The sequence below is a fragment of the Triticum urartu genome, chromosome 5A (genome assembly GCF_056163025.1).
Source record: "Triticum urartu cultivar PI428250 chromosome 5A, HENAU_Tu73, whole genome shotgun sequence".
Taxonomy (NCBI): Eukaryota; Viridiplantae; Streptophyta; class Magnoliopsida; order Poales; family Poaceae; genus Triticum; species Triticum urartu.
In genome coordinates this window covers 462,469,008-462,491,606 of record NC_141877.1, presented here as the reverse complement: position 1 = coordinate 462,491,606, position 22,599 = coordinate 462,469,008, and the positions used below count along the sequence as shown (strand labels likewise).

Here is a 22,599-nt window from a genome sequence, read left to right as displayed (position 1 = left end):
AGCGCACCTCCAGACTGGGAGGTAAATGAGATGCTTTGGATCAAAGGAATCGGAAGAGATGTAGCGATACACGGAGAATGGCACGGAGAAATCTCGCGGAATCGATGAAGATGGCCGGAAGAATTCAGATGAAATGGGCTTCAGGGCGAGACATTAATGTGGACATCAACTTCTCCTTTATTGCCGTGGTGTTGCAGGTCGGCGGAATCGGGCGGAGGCTGGGGATAGAGCGGCGGTTCTCTTCCTCTCGCCAGTCAGCATGCTCCGGTAGCCGTTGGCGGACTCGCTCGTCGTGCTCGAGCCCAAGTCAGACATGATCGATTTCCTCATGGGTTCCAAGGATGTCGTGTAAGAGCTCAGAGTGCCGCGACTCGTGACCATCAGCATCAGCGGCTTCCTCGTAGTTTTCCACGGCAATTTTCTGTTCTCGTGACCCTCAGCACTAGCATGTAGCCTCGTACTTCTCATCCAGGAGTACATGCTTGCGTACGAGCTCGCCTTATATAGGTTCGGAACAAACCAGACGAGCTGCACATCGTAGAGTTTGACATGGGTACGCCGCGGGAGTCGTCGGCCTGGACATCGCGTGGGGCATCACGAGCGCGCATGCCAGTGCTGTCAGGTACGCCATTGTCGAGTCACCATTGATGTGGGACGTGGGCCAGGGCAGACGGTGAGAAAATGTCTGATCCAGGCCGAGATTCTCTTTTCCTGCTTCGACAAACATGCCCAGGACTCAACTTTGTACTTGAGTCATCTATTCTCGAACGGAGAGAGTATAAGGTTGGGGACTAACCAGGATCAATAAGGTCAGGGTGCTGATTTCAAGGATAAACAGTTCAAAGTTTGATTCGGACTTGATGTACGAGTTTAAGGTTTATTTTAGACTTTTCCCTTTTTCAGGGGTGGGAGCACTCCACGTGGTGCGCTTGAGCGTCGCCACATTTCGCACGTTGAACGCTTCCTCCATCATGACTTTTTTTTTGTTGGATTATTTTGTTGTTTCGGTTTCCCTTTTTTATCTTTTTTATTTTTTCCTATCCTTTTGGTTTTCTTGGTTTTCTATTGACAAAAAATGACATAAATGCATTGTGCCACTTGACCCCATCAGAGGAGTTTGATGATAACTTTTGCAAAGATTACTTCCTTAACTCATGATTTCACTGTATATTTTGAGGGAAAAAAATACCGGTCCAGCCATATTGCCACTGGGCCTCTTAGATGGGCTGGTAAAAGGCAGGCCTCCAGGACGAGGTAGAGGCCCAGCAAGGCCTACTCGCGAAGCTCCTAGGGTTTGGTTCACGCCGCTGAGTGCGCGGCGGCGCCGATCCGGTTTCGTCTCCCGCGAATTGCCTTCGTCCGATTCAAAATCGAAATTGTAACTGGGACGGCGGGAAGGCGGTCACCTTTGCCGGGTTCAAATAGACAGAGAGAGGGGGGCAAAACCTGCCCCGATTTCTCGTGTCGGCTTCAGCAGGGTATCATGGGGCTGATGGCGCTCAGCCGGTTGATGTCCATGCGGCGGGATCGGCGCCACCGGAAAATCAAATCCCGTAGTAAGTCGGATCTTGCCCCTCCCTCCCGTCGCGTCGCCTAAGTTGTTTTTTGTGCAGACATACTACGTAGTATTATGCAGAAAATACTCGATTTTTACTCTTTCTGCTGTTTGGATATATAATCCTGCTGTATGTCTGGATATCAAGATATTTATCTCTTTGAGTAACCTATAGATCTCTTTTCTAACCCCAATTCGCACTGGTAAGTAACTGACTCACTGACCAAATGGTGACACAATATTACGGTTCGAGACGACACACCCAGCGTACATTACATACTGAAAACACTAGTACTAGTTTGTTGTTTTCTTTATGTTAATGTCTGCACTATTCATGACCATGGGTGATGTGTCCTGTCCCAGGTATGTCGATTGCTTCAGCGGCTAAACGAAAGGGCTCGCCCGGTCGACAAGTTGATAACCCACGAGGTCGCAAACGGAGAAGGTATTCAGTGCCGGATCTTCCAAAGGTACGCCAATACAACGCTGAGGATTCCTAGCCGAACAATGATATTCAGTGCCAGCCACTCTATTTCACAAATCATTGGAACTGTAGCTAGGCTAAATGTAAGCTGTGACAACATATTTTAATCAAGGACTTCATTCACTAATTTGTTGTTAAAAGTGTGAAAAACAAATAACCAGCTTCCTCGGAATGCTGGGCACAAGTATTTAAAACGTTACAACACACATGCCAGGCACGTTTGCTGTACAACCCACAGTTGTAAAAAGAACACTCAATGATTGAGATCATGTGACACATGGGCTTTGACGACAAATGGTTTCGGGTGGATCAAATGCATCTTCCAATCACTGACCTCCCAGTTCTCGGTATTACTGAATGGTGTGCCCGGCTGTCAATTTGCCTGCTGTAGATCTGTACGACAGGGTGCCCCCCTGTTACCACTCGTATTTGTGCTAGCCGTAGAGGAGTACAATCTTAGCCATGCTAGCATGTGTTAGACTGGCTACACTCATGAAGGAGTTGCTCTTGGATTATGCTGAGTCTATCAGTCTCAAGGTCAACTTTCAGAAATCAATTTTGGTACCCATAAACATTTTGGATCAGACTACCATGGAATTGGCTGCCATTTTCCAGTGGTCTGTTGGTACTACGCCGTTCACATACCTGAGCCTTCCGATGGGGACGACGCGCCTCTCTTGCTGATTTGATGCTGTTGCGCTGTCCTTGCTCTCCCATGGTAGCAAGCTGGCGTTGCTCAATTCAGTCCTCACCTCCATTGCATTATACCCCATATGCACCATCAAGGTATCTCCCAAGTTGGTTGAACAATTTGATAAAATCAGGCGCCGATGTCATTGGAGCAAGAAATCTGAACAAGGGGGGAAGTCCAATTTGCTTGCTGCCTGTGATCTCGTGTGTTGCCCCCAAAATCGTGGAGGCCTAGGAAATCTTGATATCAAGGTACAGAACATGGGGCTACTGCTCAAACATCTCCATTGCTTCTATAACAAGCATGACATGCCATGGATCAACCTTATCTGGTCAACATACTGTGGTAATGATGCCTCTCACAGTTCTGACCCATGCGGGTCCTCCTGGTGGCGAGATGTGTTCCAGCTTAATGACATTTACCAGGGCTAAAAAATTACAGATTCTTCTTCAAAAACCTGCTGGCTGACGGGGCCTTTGGATGGATCTGGAAATCCCAATGCACTATGAAGCTTAAGATTTTTGCCTGGCTCTTGCTTGCTGATCGCCTTAATACTAGAAAGATGCTTTAGAGAAGGCATTATAATGTTCGAAATGATGTTAATTGCGCACTTTGCACCCTTGCAGTCGAAGAAACAGTGGAGCACCTATATTTTCGTCTATTTAGCGTCGCTTGCTGAGCATTTGTCAGTATTTCCTGGTCTGCTGGTGGTGATAGACTTCGCCTTGTCCACTCCGGGCCGGGAGACAGGGGTGGTCCTGCCCTTTGTTCATGGAGATATTCGTCATGGCAGCTTGGAGTATGTGGAAAGAACAAATCACCATATCTCCCAAGGGATCGTTCCCTCCCATCGCTCCTGGATTGCAAGATTCAAGATTGAAGCGACTTCCTGCTGTTATCTCATAGGGCAAACCCTGGCCCTTTTATTTCTGCCTTTGCTAACTCTTTCACCTAGTCCAGCCCCCCCCCCCCCCCCCCCCCCCCAAAATGTAATTAAACAAGTTGTAGCAGCATAATGAATGTGGCTACCTTTCTGTCAATTACCAAAGTCATAAAAGATATCAGAATTATCTAAATAAACAATGTATATACCACAAGATGGTAAAACTTGCTCCATGCTTTTCTCCAGAGTCATCATATGTTTCATATCACTTTAATTGCCTGTTCCACGTTCTGAATAGATTGGTTCCGCATCCTGAATAGATTGGTTTGTCACCTCACTGAAACCTTGTATCTGATCCTTGCCTCAGAAAACAGTCCAGCCATGATCTCAATGGCAAGCAGGCACTTTCTAGCCTAACTAGCACAGTCTACAGATTATTTCTGAGTACTTGATTATTTATCTGAAGACAAATGGTCCTAATTGAAGGAACAAGCGATATTTCTTCCATGATTATGTAAGCCAAAGCTTTTGCCAATCTTAAGTCCAACTCTCCCTTCTTAAATTCACACGTCTCTATCTTTCAAATGTTCTTTCCTCCAACATTCTCTGAAGCCCTCTTGCTACCTTCTGTATGCTTCTTTGCACAATTCGCCTCCTGGCCAAACATTTACTGTCAGTTTCATTCTTGCTGCTTAAGTGACACAGTCTCTAGTTTGTCCTTTTCTGATCACAAAATTAAAGCCAACAAGTTCAGCAATTTCGGTCAAAACTTAGTCACTGAAGAAAAAAAATCAAGACAAGTTAAGAAGCCTACCTAGAGCTACTTTACATAGAATTCCTCTCATACTGTCTTAATGAGCCTAGAAGCATACAACTACGCACTTTCAGAGTTCCAGAACTGCAAGAACTGGCAAAGTTATCTGTTTTGATAAACTTGAGTGTAAGTGTGATATTTCACTACATTGTTGAAGTTATTTTCTGGAACATGTTTCTTCACGGCAAAAAAAAAAAGATGGTGTGCTTCTGCACATTTTATCCTACTTCCATATTTCCCACTAGAGCATTGGCTTCAGTGTTATGCCTTTTAGGAACAAGTAATACCGCTGTTTAGTGAATAAAACAGGCCACATTTTAGGAGGGCCACTAATGACACTGTCAAGAAAACCATTTCTTGATGTAATGCTTGATTTACCCACCACAATCGCATTCTGTTTTGCTATTTAACACTAATACAGCAGACGTTTCACAGAGCACCTGGCGCGTGATACTACTGCATATGGTCCTATTTCCCCCTGGTTAAAGGATCCACTTGCCTATACAATTCCAGTGTTAACTTTTCTCCTATTCTTGTGTTTGCAGGACATCTGGCATGATATACTGTCCCTGCTGCCACTGACTGATGCTGCTCGAGCTGGCTGTGTGTCTCAAACATTTCGGAGCTCCTGGAGATCCCATCCTAACCTCACCTTAAGTATGGAAACACTGCGCCTGGATGGACATACATGCAGAGAAGATAAACTGGGGCGGATTTTCACCAACAGAGTTGACCACATTATGAGAAAACACTCGGGTGGTGTGAAGACATTCAAGCTTCACTACTGTGGTTCTTTTTTTGACAGCAGTTATCTCAACAGGTGGCTTGAGATTGCTGTTACTCCTGGGATTGAAGAAGTCATACTTTCAATGCCTGCAGGATGCAACACAGTTAGTTACGACTTCCCATGCTCAGTTTTACTCAATGGGAGTGGAAACTCGATTCGACATCTTAACCTCGACCGTTGTGCTTTCCATCCCACAGCGGGACTTGGTTGCTTGACAAGGCTGCATCTGTATCAGGTGCACATTACGGGAGATGAGTTAGGACACCTTCTTTCCAACTCTCTTGCTATGGAAGAGCTGAATCTGAATCGTTGTGACAAGATCATCTGCCTCAAGATACCTTCCCTGCTACATCGGCTCAACTGCCTGACAGTGTTTCGTTGCGCAGCTCTGGAAGTGATAGAGAATAAAGCTCCAAATGTTTGCGCTGTTCACATTGATGGCGCCCTAGAGAAACTTCCAGTTGGAGATTTATTGCAAGTGAAAGAACTACAAATGCTGCATGTCGATGAATCTAACCTTGTTCATTATGCTCGTTCCAAGCTTCCATTCATTATGCCAAATCTTGAATTCCTCAGCGTATGTGTTCGGCTGAAGAGGTATATTCTCAAACTTCAGTTTTTCCTTTATTGTTTTGAAAGGATGGCTAGCAGTACATTTGATTGTCAGATGCAGGCACTATTCATATAGCAGTAGTCGTGTCATGGAATATGTTTAACCTTTTTTAGGGAAGAAGTATTTAACCTAGACCTATTCATCTATATGCAGATGTTCAGTACGCCACTCTTAGCTGTCAAACTCCTGTACCTTAAGAACCTGCAGATCTTTCTTGATGATGGACAGCTGGGGGGATTTTCGCCAGCCTATGATTATTTTTCTCTAGCTTATTTTCTGGATGGTTGTCCTGTCCTGGAGAACGTTATCTTGGGTGTAAGTCACTTCTCCTCTACTACTTATGTTCCTAAATGTAAGACGTTTTGGCAGTTTAATTTAAACTGCCAAAACGTCTTATATTTAGGAACCGAGGGTGTGCTTTCAACTATGATATCTAGTCTCTGCATGCTGTCGAACCATTTAACTCTAGCGTGTGTTGTGTTCCTATGGATGCAGGTATTACAGACTCGAGTAAAGCATGAATTGATTTCTGCTGGAGACTCAAGCATGAGACGGATACCAGGACATCAGTATCGCAACATGAAGAATGTCAGTATAATGGGCTTCTGCTCTGCAAAGAGCATGGTCGAACTAACCTGCCATATTCTTGAGAATGCAACTTCACTCGAGTGCCTTATGTTGGACACTGTATACGATAATCGGGAAGACACTGATGGATGTTGTGTCAAGGGATCTTCTGGTGAATGCCGCCCGATAGGCAGGAGTATGATCATGCACGCCCACAAAGGGCTATGGGCTATTGAAAAATATGTTGCGGAGAAAGTTCCATCCACAGCCAAGTTAAATGTTAAGAAGCTATGCAGCCGCTGCCATAAAATTAAATGAGTTGTGCAGCTGTGCAACCGTACCATTCTTTGTAGTAGTATTTGACTAATTTTTTCCTCATGTACCTTTGAGTCAACGAAACAATCTAGTGGTGCTGTACAAGTACATGAGCTGTGTTCTGTCCAGGCTGTTCTGTGTAATGCACATCATTTGTCGGATTGTATAAAATCCAAGGAACTTTCGTGCCCTTGCCAGAGAGGTCAGGCCTACCTTGTTCTTTCATGATTTTGTTCTTACAACGGTGACCTACTTAGCTTGCATTCCTTGTAGAAACTAATGTCACTCGACCATCAATTCTTCTGCTGCCAACATAAATCTTGCGAAACTTATCACCGGGATTCAGAATTAAGCATGTGTATCTGTAGGACAATTTGTTGCTAGCACCACAAGTGACATGTTGATTTACAACCTCTACATGGACGAGCATGCACAAAATACTTTTCTTCTCATTGAGACGGAAACTTGATAGGAAATGCATCAGTTTGTGTTCACTATAATGGCAAATTTAGCATCCATACAGAACTAGGAGCATCGACCGCCATGCAGCGACAGTCCTACTCAGGCACAACATTTTATGTTCCTTTTCAGTGAACCTACACACTCCGAACGCAGACAAGAATTTAACACAGACGGGTTGATGCAAGCACTTCAATCAGCTATAGTACTATAGAACAAATCATATTTGAACACATAATCAACAAAGCAAACATAGCATTTCAGCTTCAGAACGATTACACAGGAGCATTCCGACCACAGAAAATTAGAATCTACGGTAGACAAAGCAACTCAAGTTCCCCATCCTTTGGAGAATTGAGCCACGGAGAAAGGATCGGCTCATCAAGGGACAAGTCACATGATTTGAGTCACACCAAAACAAAGAACAAACGAAGCCACAGACTTCGTTTCGCTTCTGGTTGACACAGAGTTGGTGCACCAGGTTTAAGTGGAATACAAGTGATTCCTATAAAGAAAACAAAGAACAAACAAAATAAGTGCTCTTCAGACTGTTGATACAAAACTAGGTAGACAGAGCAAGAGCATGAATTGTGGAATTGACCAATTCGTATGAAAGAACCCAGGATTGTGCAAGTGCCGACAAAACAAAACATTTGAGAATGGGAGACACACGAACTAACACTTGGTAAACAACAGTATCAAGAACAAAAAGGACGAGATATCCAAGGATTGTGTATCCAGAAGATGCAAAAACTGCGACGATCGGGAGCTGTTCAATTTGGCTTCAGAAATTGCAGAATGGTAGCATGGACGCATAGCGACCAATAAGTCCCAAAAGATGGTATTGTTAACATGTTCTTCATCACCGGACAAATATGAACAAACACACAAACATCATTAGTCTCAAGCCTGGCTGGGCGAAAGCTCTTAGGCGGCAACTGTGAATGTTCAGAGAAACAAGCCTTTGTGATGCAGGAGCATATTGAACATACTATGTTTAGAGTGATGAAGCTCATTGAGAAACACAATGTTGACCAGGAAAAATAACAATGCCCAGACATCCAAGGAATTAGCAGCATCAGCTCTCAAGCCTGGCAAGGCGAAAGCTGGTAGGCGGCAACTGTGAATGTTTTGAGAAACAAGTCTTAAATTTAGAATCATCGCCATACTTTTCCCAGTACCAAATCAACTCAAAATAATAGGCTCCATGGACTTTAAACTGGAATAGTCTTAGGTTCCTATCAATGCGTGAAAACTGATTCCTGGCCCAATAATTGATCCCCTGGTCAATGCTTGTAGCTACCAGAGAAGGACCATTAGGCCCAAGTTAGCAGGCTAAGTCATAAAGAATCCATCAAGGACCGACTTAGAATCACGTACACTCTATGAAAGTACTAAAATACTGTTTGTGTGTTATAGAACAATGCTTTTCAGCTTTTACAACCTCAGAAAGCCACATAAAATTTCATCACTTCAAAATCTGACACAACATGTAGCTAATAATCACCCGGTACTCCATAGATAGCGCAAACATATGCAGTGAACACAATGTGCATCATCAGGAAATAGATGACTTCCCATTCACAGGAATAACATGTCCCAAGACTGTTTCAAGGTTCCATCAACTGATACTGGGTTAAAACATAACATCAAATAAACAATAAAAAGAGAAGAGATGTTCCTGAACATGGCAGAAAAGGCAAAAGCACAATGCGGCAAAGAATGGAGAAGGGATCCATTGCTACCTAGTGGCAATTATAGTTATTTTGTTCAATTCTGCCAGCACTCTACTCAAGGCTTTCAGAAGAGGGAGCTTATTTCTCGTTGTGTTGAATGGAAGCTTCGGTCCAGATAGGCAATCAAAGTAATTTGCAATGGTAAGATCATCGAAAGATATAAAAACTAGAGCAAAGCAATTCAACTGGAAGATATGAAATGTACAGTAAAATGAGCGCAAGCACATTAGTTCAAAATTTATTTACTTCATTTACATCAGAGAGCCAACGATTACCTATTACCATACCCAATCAAGAACAAATATAAAATCATTTACATCAGAGAGAGCCAACAACAATTTATCGCTAGCACAAATGCTAAGTAATGACTAATATAGACAAAATCTCAATCGATTGAGGGACTACAGACAAACCACATTGCATTTGTGTTGCATTATTCGTCTCAAGACCAACTCAGATGATCAAATCATCAAAACAAATCACAGACAAAAAGAGAATACAGTACTAAACAGCATCACATTGCCAACAGGTTGCAGCAGAGCAACATTCCTCATATATTAATATATAGCTTCGGTACACAGGTAGCAATACTGATAGCAAATACGGACATCCAGAATATAGAATACTGCTAATAACGGGTACGGGGACTGATTACAGAAATTCTGGATTGAACTGGGAACAAGAAACAAAGGTAGCAGTGCTCCTGGCGAAATTTCTAGCTACATAGTATGCTATAGTAGTTACGATTCCTTCACACTGATATCTACTATCATCTTGATTTCCTCCACCCACACTTACTTTCCGGTCTTCACGCGGTCGAACAGAGCCCGGCGGTTGCGGAAGAGGGTCATGTCGAAGAGGAGGGAGCGCATGATCTTGGCGAGGGCGGTGTTGAACTCCTGGGCGTAGAACAGCTTGAGCGCGAGGGAGCGCATGCGCTGTGCGAGCCCGCGGACGACGGAGACGAACGCCTTCTTCTTGTTCTCCTTCTTGCCCTTGCGCCCCTTGCCGCGGCGCCCCTTGCCCTTGCGGTTGTTGCGCTTGAGCGGCGTCCCGAAGAAGCGAAGAAGGGGAAGAAGGCCGAACTGACGGCGTGCACGGTGACGACGACGAGCGCGGTACTGGAGCTTGCATTCCCCATCCACAGGTACTTGCAGGGCCACCAGCCCGTCGTAGGCCCCCAGGAGCTCGTGGACGCGCGCCTTTGAGATGACACGGGTGTTGGGCGCGGCCTTGACGATCTTGCCCGCGGCGACGATGTCCTTGCTGAAGATGGTGTTGATGTCGGAGAGGTGGTAGAGGATCTCGTCGTAGTCGATGACGCAGCAACCATCCCGCAGCGCCTGAAGTGCCCGGATCATCTCCGGCACCTGCTTGATCGAGTCGACGGACTTGACGACCACCCGGACCTCCTGCCCGGCGACGTACTTGGCGGCGAGCCGGCGCGCTCCAGCGACCGACCAGATCGGTACCTCCACCGCTCCACGGTAGCCATTTTTTTGAATTGGGGATAGCCGTTGGAATGCTGTGGGAGCTAAACGCCATGCGGGTTTTATAGAAGTAAATAGCATAAAACTACTACTTTACAGGTTAGGGTTGTAAAAAACTATCGGTTTTTAATTTTTCTCAAAAAACTACCAAACGCGAGGTCGGCTGTTTCAAAAAACCCCAAATGACCGTTGTTTAAAAATTAAAACTATTTATGACAGCTCGGGCCCGCACCTAAACGAACCGCCTGTTTAACCGTTTGTTTGACCGTTAACTGACATGTGGGGCCCGCCTGTCAGTGTCTCTCCCCATTTTCTTCTCCCTAGCAATCTTCTTCTCCTCTCTCTCCCTAGGCCGAAGCACACCAGAGAACGTCGACCCTGCCTCCGCGCCGAGGCCGGCCACGCCGCCACCACCTCCAATCGGCGCCGCAGGATAGAGCACGTGGAGCCCCGCCTCCGCGCGCGGCCAGGCCACGCCGCCATCACCTCCAACCGGTGCCACTGGACTGAGCTGGTCGAGCTGCTCCACCCACCTCGAGCCAGCGCGAGGAAGAGGGAAGGGAGAGAGGCCGCGTGGCGGGGAGCTCACGGGTCACGGCGGTTACCGGCACGGCTCGCCGGCTAGAGGAGGCGGTGGCCGGCAAGGAGCTCCGCCTGGATCCTCGCTCGCCTGGAGAAGCCCCGCCCTCGCGCCCTTCCGCCTGACCCGCGTCCTGGCCTGCGACCTCCCCGAGCCGTCTCCTTCCCTGACCCGCGACCAGGCCGCCGGCGAGAGCTCCACACGACAACTGATGGCCGGCGAGCATGGCTGCGGGCACCCGCTCCTCTCGATCCAGAGCACAGCCATGGGAAGGACCCGATTGCCTTTTTAATTTGTTTGCAGGGACCTGATTGCTTTTCTAAAATATTTACAGGGGCCTGATTGCTTTTTGGAAATTATTAGATTATCATGAAGAAACAGACATGTGAGTGAACGGTCAAACAAAAGGTCAAACTAACGGTTCATTTAAGTGCGGGCCCGACCTGTCATAAATAGGTTTAATTTTTAAACAATGATCATTTGGGGTTTTTTGAAACAGTCGACCGCGCGTTTGGTAGTTTTTTGAAAAAAAATTAAAAACCGGTAGTTTTTTGCAACTCTAGCCTGTAAAGTAGTAGTTTTATGCTATTTACTCGTTTTATAGCCGGCGGCGACCGGGCCGAAGGAGGAGGGAACTGGATGATGGGGGCGATCCGCGTGATCGCCCCTCATTGGCTGTCCGCGGGCCACCAATCGATCGTCGGATCAGTGCTCAACGCATCCGATCAAACCGCAAAAACACACTTCGCTGCTAAACAGGACACGCGGCAACGCGGGAGGCGGGAGGCGGGTTGGCGGGAAGTACGTTTCCCATTTGCGCGGGTGATCCGCACACACAGCCAAAGTTTTCGCGCTTTTCTTTTTTCGTTTAATTTCTTTTTATTTGCAGCCCTCTACCTACTTCTTTCCTATATGACCCTGTTCTATTATTGTTTCTATTCTTCTCTTTTTTGTTTTATTGTTTTTCTGGGGGTAAATACATGGATGTATATTACGATTTCTTCAAATATATTACTCGCTCCGGTTCGAATTACTTGTCGCGACGACCATTTTTCAGAAAAAGAAAAAACTTGATCTATTATTGACACAACCGGAGACCCCCTCCGCTTGCCTGCTCCCATCCCCTCCAGCAAGCCACCGCGCAGCTCACTCGCGCCTCCTTGACTAACCCATATGCAGCTCGCCCGATCACTCCTCGGGAAAAAGGACTATTTCTCCTATATGGGGACGAGGGCAGCGACGAGCGTGGCTGTCCAACGAGGCGATCACTGGCTGTAGAAGTAAGCTGCCCCTTCCTAACTTATTCTAGAAGGCCAACCTAAACTTTCATTTAAGAAGCCTACCTAATTAAGGGTCAGCTAGTAGACTTCTAGCCATGTCGGCTTCCGAGAATATGGACCGGCCGAGGACCCCCAAAACAACCAACCAATGGGCCACAATTGTCGGGCCTAGGAGAATCAAGATGGAATCTTCCGAAGGCCGGGTGCGTACTCCAAGACTTTGAGACAATCTTTGGCACATTTATCCTTAGATGTAACCGACCTATCTGTAACCCTAGGCACCCCCAATATCTATATACACCGAGAGGTGAGGGCCATAGGCGCCAACTCATACACACACACAATCTCGTGATAGATCAACCTGCACCATGTACCCCTCAATCAATACAATCGGGGAGGGACATAGGGTGTTACTTATTCGAGAGAGCCCGAACTTGGGTAAAACCCGTGTCTCTATTGAAGAAAATATGCCCTAGAGGCAATAATAAAGTTGTTATTTTATATTTCCTTATATCATGATAAATGTTTATTATTCATTCTAGAATTGTATTAACCGGAAACTTGATACATGTGTGGATACATAGACAAAACACAATGTCCCTAGTAAGCCTCTACTAGACTAGCTCGTTAATCAAAGATGGTTAAGTTTCTTATCCATAGACATGTGTTGTCATTTGATGAACGGGATCACATCATTAGGAGAATGATGTGATGGACATGACCCATCCGTTAGCTTAGCATATTGATCATTCAGTTTTGTTGCTATTGCTTTCTTCATGACTTATACATGTTCCTATGACTATGAGATTATGCAACTCCCGGATACCGGAGGAATACCTTGTGTGCTATCAAACGTCACAACGTAACTGGATGATTATAAAGATGCTCTACAGGTATCTCCGAAGGTGTTTGTTGGGTTGGCATAGATTGAGATTAGGATTTGTCACTTCGAGTATCGAAGAGGTATCTCTAGGCCCTCTCGGTAATACACATCATAATAAGCCTTGCAAGCAATGTGACTAATGGTCGAGAGGTAAAGATTGATATATAGGACGATAGTATTCGGACACCGGAAGTGTTCCGGGGGTACCGAGTACGTATCGGGTCACCGGAAGGGGTTCCGGGCACCCCACCGGCAACTATATGGGCCTAATGGGCCAAGAGAGGGACAGACCAGCCCCTAAGGGGCTAGTGCGCCCCCATGTAGGCCGAAATAGGAGGAGAAATAAAGAGGGGAAGGGAGAAGAAAAGGGGAGTGAGGGAGTCCTGGATTAGGGGGTGTCCGGGTAGCCGGACTATACCTTCAGCTGGACTCCAGGACTATGAAGATACAAGATTGAAGATTTCGTCCCGTGTCCGGATGGGACTTTCCTTGGCGTGGAAGGCAAGCTTGGCGATGCGGCTATTTAGATCTCCTACTATTGTAACCGACTTTGTGTAACCCTAACCCTCTCTGGTGTCTATATAAACCGGAGGGTTTTAGTCCGTAGGACAACTTCATCATACAACAATCATACCATAGGCTAGCTTCTAGGGTTTAGCCTCCTCGATCTCGTGGTAGATCTACTCTTGTACTACCCATATCATCAATATTAATCAAGCAGGACGTAGGGTTTTACCTCCATCAAGAGGGCCCGAACCTGGGTAAAACATCGTGTTCCTTGCCTCCTGTTACCATCCGTCCTAGACACACAGTTCGGAACCCTCTACCCGTGATCCGCCGGTTTTGACACCGACATTGGTGCTTTCATTGAGAGTTCCTCTGTGCCGTCGCAATCAGGAAGGATGCCTCTTCCCATCTTTAAAGACGGCGCCGTTACTAAGGGAGCCTTGGCTGTCGGCCAAACTCTCCGGCTAGGTGGTTTTCTCATGACCGCCTGTTCGGCCGTTGCACCGACGGTGACCTCTCGGGTCATCAAAAGCAATCTTCATGTCAGCTCGGAACTCGTCGAGCAGTTAGATCCAATGGAGCTCTCTTCCGTAAACGAGCTCTTGGATCGCATTGCCGCCTTGGGGGTCACTACGGATTATGACCAGATTGGGCTTAAACCCGATCTAAGAGAAATTAATTCTCCCCAAGTTACCCATCATGTTGCCGTGGTAGAGGCACAGTGCGGTGACTCTTCATCTATCTTAAGGACTAGCTACATCCGGATTCCCGATCCCTCCAAGCCGGATACCCGCGGAGGGGAGGATGTAACTCAAGACCTGAACTTAGAATCAGGCAACGGGCTAGATTCACTGGACAACATCCAAGAATCCAAAATTCAGAGTTCGAAAACTCCTTGGCCTCTGAGTCTCATATTGGGTGAAGTTCCGGACTTAATTCCACCCACCCACCCGAACATAAGCAATCTACCCCAAATCAGGCAAAAGCCCGAAGAAACAGTACATCATTACTGGGCAAGGTTCCTCCTGGTTATGAACAGGATAAAGGACTGCCGCGAGGAAGACGCAATCTCAATCTTCTACAATAATTGCACGGACAAGGGAATCCTCAACGCCACAGGTCGTCGTGATCTTACACGCTTCGCTGACTTGGCATCCATAGTACAAAAGTACTGTGCGATGGAAAGCGCCCGGAAAACCGAAACTAAATTTTGGGACAATCCGGCCCTGAATAGAAACCTCGCCCGAAATAAAAGGGTGCATCATCATCAGACACCCGGGTTAAAAACCAAAAAACCAAAACCCTCTACAGGGCATGGAACCGTACTGGAGGGATGGCTTAATGGACCCTGTAAAATTCATAGTACAGAGGACGCCACACCAACTCATAGCCTTAGAGCATGTTGGATACTCCGGCAGGTGGCCAAAAGGGGCGAAGATCTCCTAATTCCGAAGGCCGCAGAAAGCCACCTCAGGGACTCCAGTACAGTCTTAACAGTCTTCGAGACTTTCACATCAAATAATATGCGAAAAAGAACACTCTGCAGCCTCGCCGAAGTCTATCAAGTAGCAACAATAAACCCATGGAGTGACATGGCTATTACTTTTAATGCCAACGATGAACCTAAATTCCGAACAGCTCGAGCACCAGCCGCATTGGTACTCAGTCCTATAGTGGACGGCTTTCGCCTCACCAAGGTACTCATGGACAGAGGCAGCGGATTGAACCTCATTTATGAGGAAACCCTTCAAAAAATGGAAATAGACTGGAACCGCATTGAGCGAAGCAGCACAACCTTTAGAGGAATAATCCCCAGTCGGGAAGCGTGCTGTGCAGGAAAAATCACACTAGATGTGGTATTCAGCATGCCGGATAATTATAGGTCCGAAGAGGTCACATTCCAAGTGGCCCCGTTCAGTAGCGGATACCACGCTCTACTGGGGCGGGAAGCGTTTACAATCTTCCAAGCAATACCCCATTACGGGTACATGAAGCTCAAGATGCCCGGGCCGAACGGAATCATCATTCTCGCTAGTGATCCGGACATAGCACTCCGCGCCGAAAACAAGACAGCCGCATTGGCCCTTGAGGCACTGTCCGAAGCCCTAGCGGCTGAGGAACTGACTACGCTGCGCTCCATGGTAAACAGGGACGATGTGATACTCGACAGAAGATCCAAGTCCACCTCTTTTAAACCGGCGGATGAAATAGTCCAATTCCAGGTCCATCCAACGGACCCCAATAAAACAGCTTCCATCGGGGCACGATTAAACCCCGATGTAGACGCCGCACTGCGAGAATTCCTACGGGAGAACTAGGACATTTTTGCCTGGCACCCTTCAGACATGCCAGGAATCCCACGCAGGCTGGCCGAACACAGCTTAAATATCCTAAAAGGATTCAAACCTGTCAAACAAGCCCTTCGGCGTTTCTCTGAGCCCAAGAGACAAGCAATGGGAGAGGAGCTAGCCAAACTATTGGAGGCCGGATTCATCAGAGATATAAAACATCCGGACTGGCTAGCAAACTTGGTGATGGTACCAAAGAAGGACAAATCCTGGCGCCTGTGCGTTGACTTCAAAGACCTTAACAAGGCTTGCCCAAAGGATCCCTTCCCCCTCCCCCGCATCGATCAAATTATCGACGCCACTGCAGGACACGATTCGTTGTGCTTCCTCGACGCATACTCCGGTTACCATCAAATCAAGATGGCCGAGTCAGACCAAGCCGCAATAGCATTCATCATCCCATACGGCCCATTCTGCTTCAACACAATGCCTTTCGGGCTCAAAAACGCCGGCGCAACATATCAGCGCATGATTCAGACATGTCTGGCAAACCAGATCGGCAAAATAGTAGAGGCATACGTGGATGATGTGGTCGTAAAAACAAAACATGTTGAATCTCTAGTAGACGACTTGAGGCTTACATTTGACAACCTCCGAGCATATGACATCAAGCTAAATCCGGAAAAATGCGTTTTCGGCGTTCCAGCCGGAAAGCTCTTGGGCTTCATTGTATCCGGTAGAGGAATCGAAGCAAATCCAGCCAAGATCTGAGCTTTGTCACAATTGGATATCCCAAAGGACCTCAAACAAATACAAAAATTAACCGGATGCGTGGCGGCTCTAAGCCGCTTTATCTCCCGGTTGGGAGAAAAGGCGCTACCCCTCTATCGCCTCCTTAGGCGCACCGAACACTTCGAGTGGACGGATGCCGCCACGGCCGGACTCGAGGAAATAAAAGCCATATTGGCAACAAACCCTGTCCTGGCCGCGCCAAACATCGGCGAACCAATGCTATTGTACATTGCAGCAACCCATCAAGTTGTCAGCGCAGTACTCGTCGTCGAACGGGAAACGGACGGACACAAATTCCCCCTTCAAAAGCCAGTTTACTATGTGTCCACTGCCCTCACCCCATGCAAATCACGGTACCCACATTATCAAAAGATTGCATATGCGGTATTCATGGCATCCCGGAAGCTACGACACTACTTTCAAGAGTGTTCAATCACAGTAGCATCGGAAGTACCACTCAACGATATTATAAACAACCGTGACGCAACGGGCCGGATTGCAAAATGGGCCATCGAGCTCCTCCCGTTTGACATAACTTATAGGCCAAGGCGAGCTATCAAGTCGCAAGTTTTGGCCGAATTCGTCGCAGAATGGACGGAGGCCGAACTCCCTAAAGAGTACGACACATATTCAAACTGGATCATGCACTTCGACGGTTCCAAAATGTTGGCTGGACTTGGGGCCGGCGTCGTTTTGACGTCCCCCACAGGAGACACAGTTCAATATGTACTCCAGATTATGTACACGGACTCCAACAATGCAGCCGAATACGAGGCCCTTTTACATGGTCTCCGGATGGCAGTATCCATGGGCATTCAACGCCTAGAGGTGCGTGGGGATTCGAACCTCGCGATATCCCAAATAAATGGAGACTTCGATGCCAAGGATCCAAAAATGGCAGCTTACCACAACGCCGTCCTCAAAATGTCAGCTCGGTTTGAGGCGCTCGAATTTCACCATATAGCCCGAGAAAACAATCAGGCGGCAGACGTCCTGGCACGCATCAGCGCAAAACACGATGCGATCCCCCCCAACATCTTCCTGGAAAGGCTGTTCAAGCCATCCGTAGTATGGGAAGGGGAACATGGCAATATTAGCCCGGACCCAACCGCACTGTCCGACGCCGAACAATCTGACATAATCGGAGGCTCTGCCAATGAAATCACAACCTCAGCCCACGTACTAATGGCCGTTATCGCCCCGTGGACAGAGCCATTCCTAGCCTACCTTACTAGGCAGGAACTCCCAGAGGACCAAAACAAGGCACACTGTATAGTGCGGCGATCTAAAGCCTATAAAGTCCATGAGGGAGAACTTTATAAGAAAAGCACTACCGGAGTCCTTCAAAGGTGCATCTCCGAAGAGGAAGGGCGGAACCTGCTGGCTGAAATTCATGCCGGACTCGGTGGCCATCACGCCGCAGCCCGGTCCCTTGTAAGCAAGGCTTTCCGTACAGACTTTTATTGGCCGATGGCCCGGGCGGACGCTTAGGACTTGGTCCAACGATGCGCCGGTTGTCAGCCTTTTGCAAACCAAAGCCATATGCCACCCACCGCCCTCCAAACTATCCCCATCACTTGGCCTTTCGCGGTCTGGGGGCTTGAAATGGTGGGACCCCTTAAAGGCGGAACCCACAAGAAAAAATACTTACTGGTCATGGTGGATAAGTTCACCAAATGGATAGAAGCCAAGCCTGTTAAGACGGCCGAATCCGGACCTGTGATAGACTTTATATCCGGGGTCGTACACCGTTATGGCGTCCCCCACAGCATCATCACCGATAATGGCACGAACTTTGCGGCCGATGAGGTAAAACTCTGGTGCAAAAACATGGGCATCAAGCTCGATTATGCTTCCGTCTATCACCCACAAACTAAGGTCAGGTCGAACGTGCAAATGGTCTCATCATGAGCGGCATCAAACCCAGATTAGTGCGGTCCCTCAAGGAATCTAACACGCACTGGGTAGAGGAGCTCGACTCCGTACTCTGGGGGCTGCGGACCACGCCGAATCGCACCACCGGATACACACCATTTTTTATGGTGTACGGCGCAGAGGCAGTCTTGCCCTGCGACATAATTCATGACTCACCTCGAGTGCGCATGTACGAAGAAAGGGAAGCCGAGCTCGATCGGCAGGACAGTTTGGACGCCTTAGAGGAGGAGTGCGATGTGGCAAAAGCCCGTTCCGCATTCTATCAACAGCAGGCTCGAAGATATCAAAGCAGAGAAGTGCGGGCCAAAAACTACAACGTTGGCGAATTAGTTCTACGCCTGCCGGATAAGAAAAAGGACAAGCTGAAGCCCAAGTGGGAAGGTCCCTTCATAATCGACTAAGTCCTGACTGGTGGAGCATACCGCCTGCGAGATGCATCGGATAACCGACTCGAGCCGAACCCATGGAACGCAGCCCGTCTCCGAAGATTCTATGCCTAGCGCCGGACTCTGTGTTTGTCTCCTTCCTCTGTCCATTTTTTTCATTTTGTCTTACATTTCTCTCCTTCCCCCCTTTTCTTTTATAGCCCTTAAAGGCTCCTCAAGTGACGTGCTACTCGTGCTCATTAAACCTGGGGGCTTCTTTAACAGAAGCTTATTTATACGGGCTTCATGCCCACCACATGTGTCAAACTTCCGCATGTACCTTTTCTTCACCATTATATGCATCGATATGACTTAAGTTTTGGCCAAGCTGGGTTGCCTGGCTCATGTGCTTACCCCTACGTTCCCGATTGTTCGGCTAGGTGGTAAAGGGAGCACCTCTGCATTGTTACTGCCGGATCAGCCAGATGTGTACCTCAGACTGGGTGAAGCCGAAAGCTAGCGTTCTTAAGGGAATATTCGGTCGGTGAACTAAAAGATGACCTTTTTTACTTATTTATATATATGCCCCCAGATGATTTTCCTGTGTTTGCAGTCCGGACATGCACTTTAGGGCATGCCTCCCAGAGAAAGGAACCCCTAACGGAACTATTCTCTCTGGAAGATGTTTCTTACTAACCATGTAATATAACATAACTAGTTGGGCACTTGTCTGATAAAGCACTAATTACCCCTACGCCTGGTCTCCATGCATACCCCAGTTCTTACATAACCGGTAGGGTATTCGGACACACTCTGGACCGTCAGGTCCTGAGGTTGAAGCGAAAAGGTCGGCAACGACAAACGATCTACAATCCGGCTAGAAGGCATTACACATGTCAATTAAAAATTACGTATTCACTCTGACTGATTGTATTCCTCTTCAATACCATCTAACAGGCTGTCTAACTTATAGTCCTGCTGGGAATACTTGGCGGCCAATTCTACTTGGTCGTACACTAAGCTTACAGGGATCTCCTTCCCGTCAGGCCCCACAGGTCCGACCTCGGCCATGTGGTTTGGGTCAGACTTCGTGTACCGCGTCTTCACCATGGCCCAGGCCTCCCTAGCGCCTTGTCGGCAGGCCGATATCTTCCACAACCGGAAGCGCCGCCGAGCTCCCTTAAGCTTCTCCGAAAGCTCTCCAAGGCCCTCAGGCATGGAGTGGGAAGGCCATAAGGCTTGGGCAACGCCTCGCATCGCCTGCCGAACTCGCTCGTGCAGTTGCGAGAGCTCGGGAAGAAGGTCACCCGTAGAACCGGGCATCTCCTCTGCAGGACGACCCGTTAGCATACCTACAGACATTACTCTGTTAGTCGACTTCCACGCCGAACTCTTTTCTTTCAAAGATTCGCTTAAGCACTTACTAAATATGCCGCGTCGAAGCCGCTGATTCTCCTTAGTGGAGTCCGACAGCTGGCCACGAACATCTTTAAGTTCAACGTCCAGCTTAGTGTTGGCATCCTGAAGATCATTCTTCTTCCGCCTCACCCTTGTCAGCATACTCTCACCGGCCTTTAGCCGGCGTAAGAGTTGTTGCCTCTCCGGATCCAGTCCGGCGCCATCTGCAATATGATTTGCCAGATTTACACCCACGCCGCACTTTGCAAGATACTAATCTTTCGAAGTGTATCTTACCAGAGGGGGTCTCTTTGGGCTCCCCTGCCGCGGCTAGTGCGGCCTCCAGTTGGGCTTTGCACTCTTCCAGCTCCTGGGACAGTACGGTTTTCTTCTCTGTGAGAACCTGCATAACAAATGATCCTTAAATCAGTTATTCTAACTGTTTCAAGTCTCGGGGGCTACTGGTATATATATATATATATATATATTTACCAAAAAAATTCTTACCCGTATGTCTTTTACATATTGCTCCGTGGCTCTGGCTAAACCATTTTGAGCGGCACGGAGGTACGCATCTCCCGAATTGAAGCCATCTAATGCCTCTTGGGAGAAACAAGCGTCGCGAAGAACTGTCCAGCGATGCCTGTGGTTCATGGCACTCTCCACCTCGGAATTGGTGGCAGACAGCCTGTCCGCATCCTCTGTCGGAGGAGCGTCCAGTGCGCGCCTTGTGTTCGTTTCCGCTTCCGGGCCAGGCGTTGGAACCTGGCTGGTGGAGGCGCGATTGGCAACCTCTCCGGATGTAGTCCGGCGAGGTCTCTTCGTCCTGAAGATAGCACGAATGTTAATATGCCCTGAAGGAATAACACCAGGGAAAAAGAGGGTGCGCTATACCTTTGCACCGGTGTCTCAGTCTGGACTACATTCCTTTTTACCCCACGCGGCCCTGCGGCCCCTCGTTGGCTAGCCGCCGCAGGTTCGGCCTCCCGCCTCGGAAACCTCCCCTGCAAAACACGGTCGTTGTCAGGAAAACTGAAATGCGTTAGAATGGATTCCTTCTCTAGGGGATGAGACTCCGCTCTCTGTTACCTGGGAGGCCGGAATTAACCCTGGGTAATCAGCCGTAATGGCCACCAAGGTGTTGTCCTTGCTTAGCTGATGAAACACCCCGTCGATCAGCTCCACCGATATGTCCGGATCCTCTTCGGAGTCCGGATCGAGGGACCGTTCTGGATCCTCGGGCTGTGGGGGACGGCTGTTTATATCCTTTACTTCCTGACGCAGTTCCTGCGTTGAAGTCGTTAGACTACATATTTAGTCATGGGAATATAAAACGGATGGGCAAGCACAATTGTCCACTTACCCAACTCGGAGGGTACATAGTAAATCCGCCCTGCGGGTTGACGCGGAGGAATTCCTCCTCTTCTCCCTTGTACAAAGAGGATAAGATCATTACTAGAGCGGCAGCTGAGGCTGGCCCCTTACGACCATAACGGGTGGCGTCATCCTCCCCGTTAAAATCCCACATGGGGTGGCCTCTATATTGAAGCGGCTGCACCCCCCGCATAATGCATGCGGCCATGACTCCAATCATGGTTAGTCCGGAATGAGCCAATAGTCTTATCCGGCCCATCAGGCGAAGGACGTCCCTGTCGCCTTCTTTCTGAGAGCTCCACGGACGCCAGCTTAGGCGTTTCTTTAAGGGAGCACTGTTGAATTCAGGGAGACCGACCCGGATAGGATCCGACAGCGGGACATCATCTATATAAAACCATTCCGAAGGCCAGTCCCCGGACGCCTTCTTTGGGGTTCCGGATAGATATCCGGTCCCGGCGATACGCCACACTTCGGCTCCGCCCACTTGATATATAGACCCCTCTTGAGAGCGGGGCACCAGGCAGAATAACCTCTTCCACAACGCGAAATGAGCCTCAACACCCAAGAATAGCTCGCAAAGGGCGACGAAGCCCGCGATATGCAATATAGAGACGGGCGTGAGATTGTGCAGCTGGAGGCCGTAGAACTCCAGGAGCCCGCGGAGAAACGGATGAATTGGAAATCCAAGTCCTCTTATTAGATAAGGGACGAGGCACACCCGCTCTCCTTTGGAGGGATTGGGGGTGCTCTCCGCTTGCTCTCCGCCATTATAGGTGGCGAGTCCGGCTCGGACCGGGACC

The 22,599-nt window shown here is 48.1% G+C and overlaps 1 protein-coding gene, 1 non-coding gene and 1 pseudogene across 2 annotated transcripts; 2 read left to right on the top strand and 1 right to left on the bottom strand.

Moving 5' to 3' along the window:
* Nucleotides 1-1,273: 1,273 nt before the first annotated feature.
* On the top strand, nt 1,274-7,006 carry LOC147971949 (uncharacterized). Its single transcript, XM_087526464.1, has 5 exons — nt 1,274-1,556; nt 1,919-2,025; nt 4,973-5,789; nt 5,961-6,142; nt 6,323-7,006. The coding sequence occupies exons 1-5, from the start codon at nt 1,484-1,486 to the stop codon at nt 6,710-6,712; spliced, it is 1,569 nt and encodes a 522-aa protein (XP_087382590.1). The 5' UTR covers nt 1,274-1,483; the 3' UTR covers nt 6,713-7,006.
* Nucleotides 7,007-8,350: 1,344 nt separating this feature from the next.
* LOC147971948 (small nucleolar RNA snoR2/U65) lies at nt 8,351-8,491 on the bottom strand. Its single transcript, XR_015606939.1, has one exon. It is a non-coding gene; the product is annotated as a small nucleolar RNA snoR2/U65 (small nucleolar RNA).
* A 3,125-nt stretch (nt 8,492-11,616) lies between these two features.
* Nucleotides 11,617-22,599, top strand: part of LOC147971947 (uncharacterized) — a 40,378-nt pseudogene continuing 29,395 nt past the window's right edge.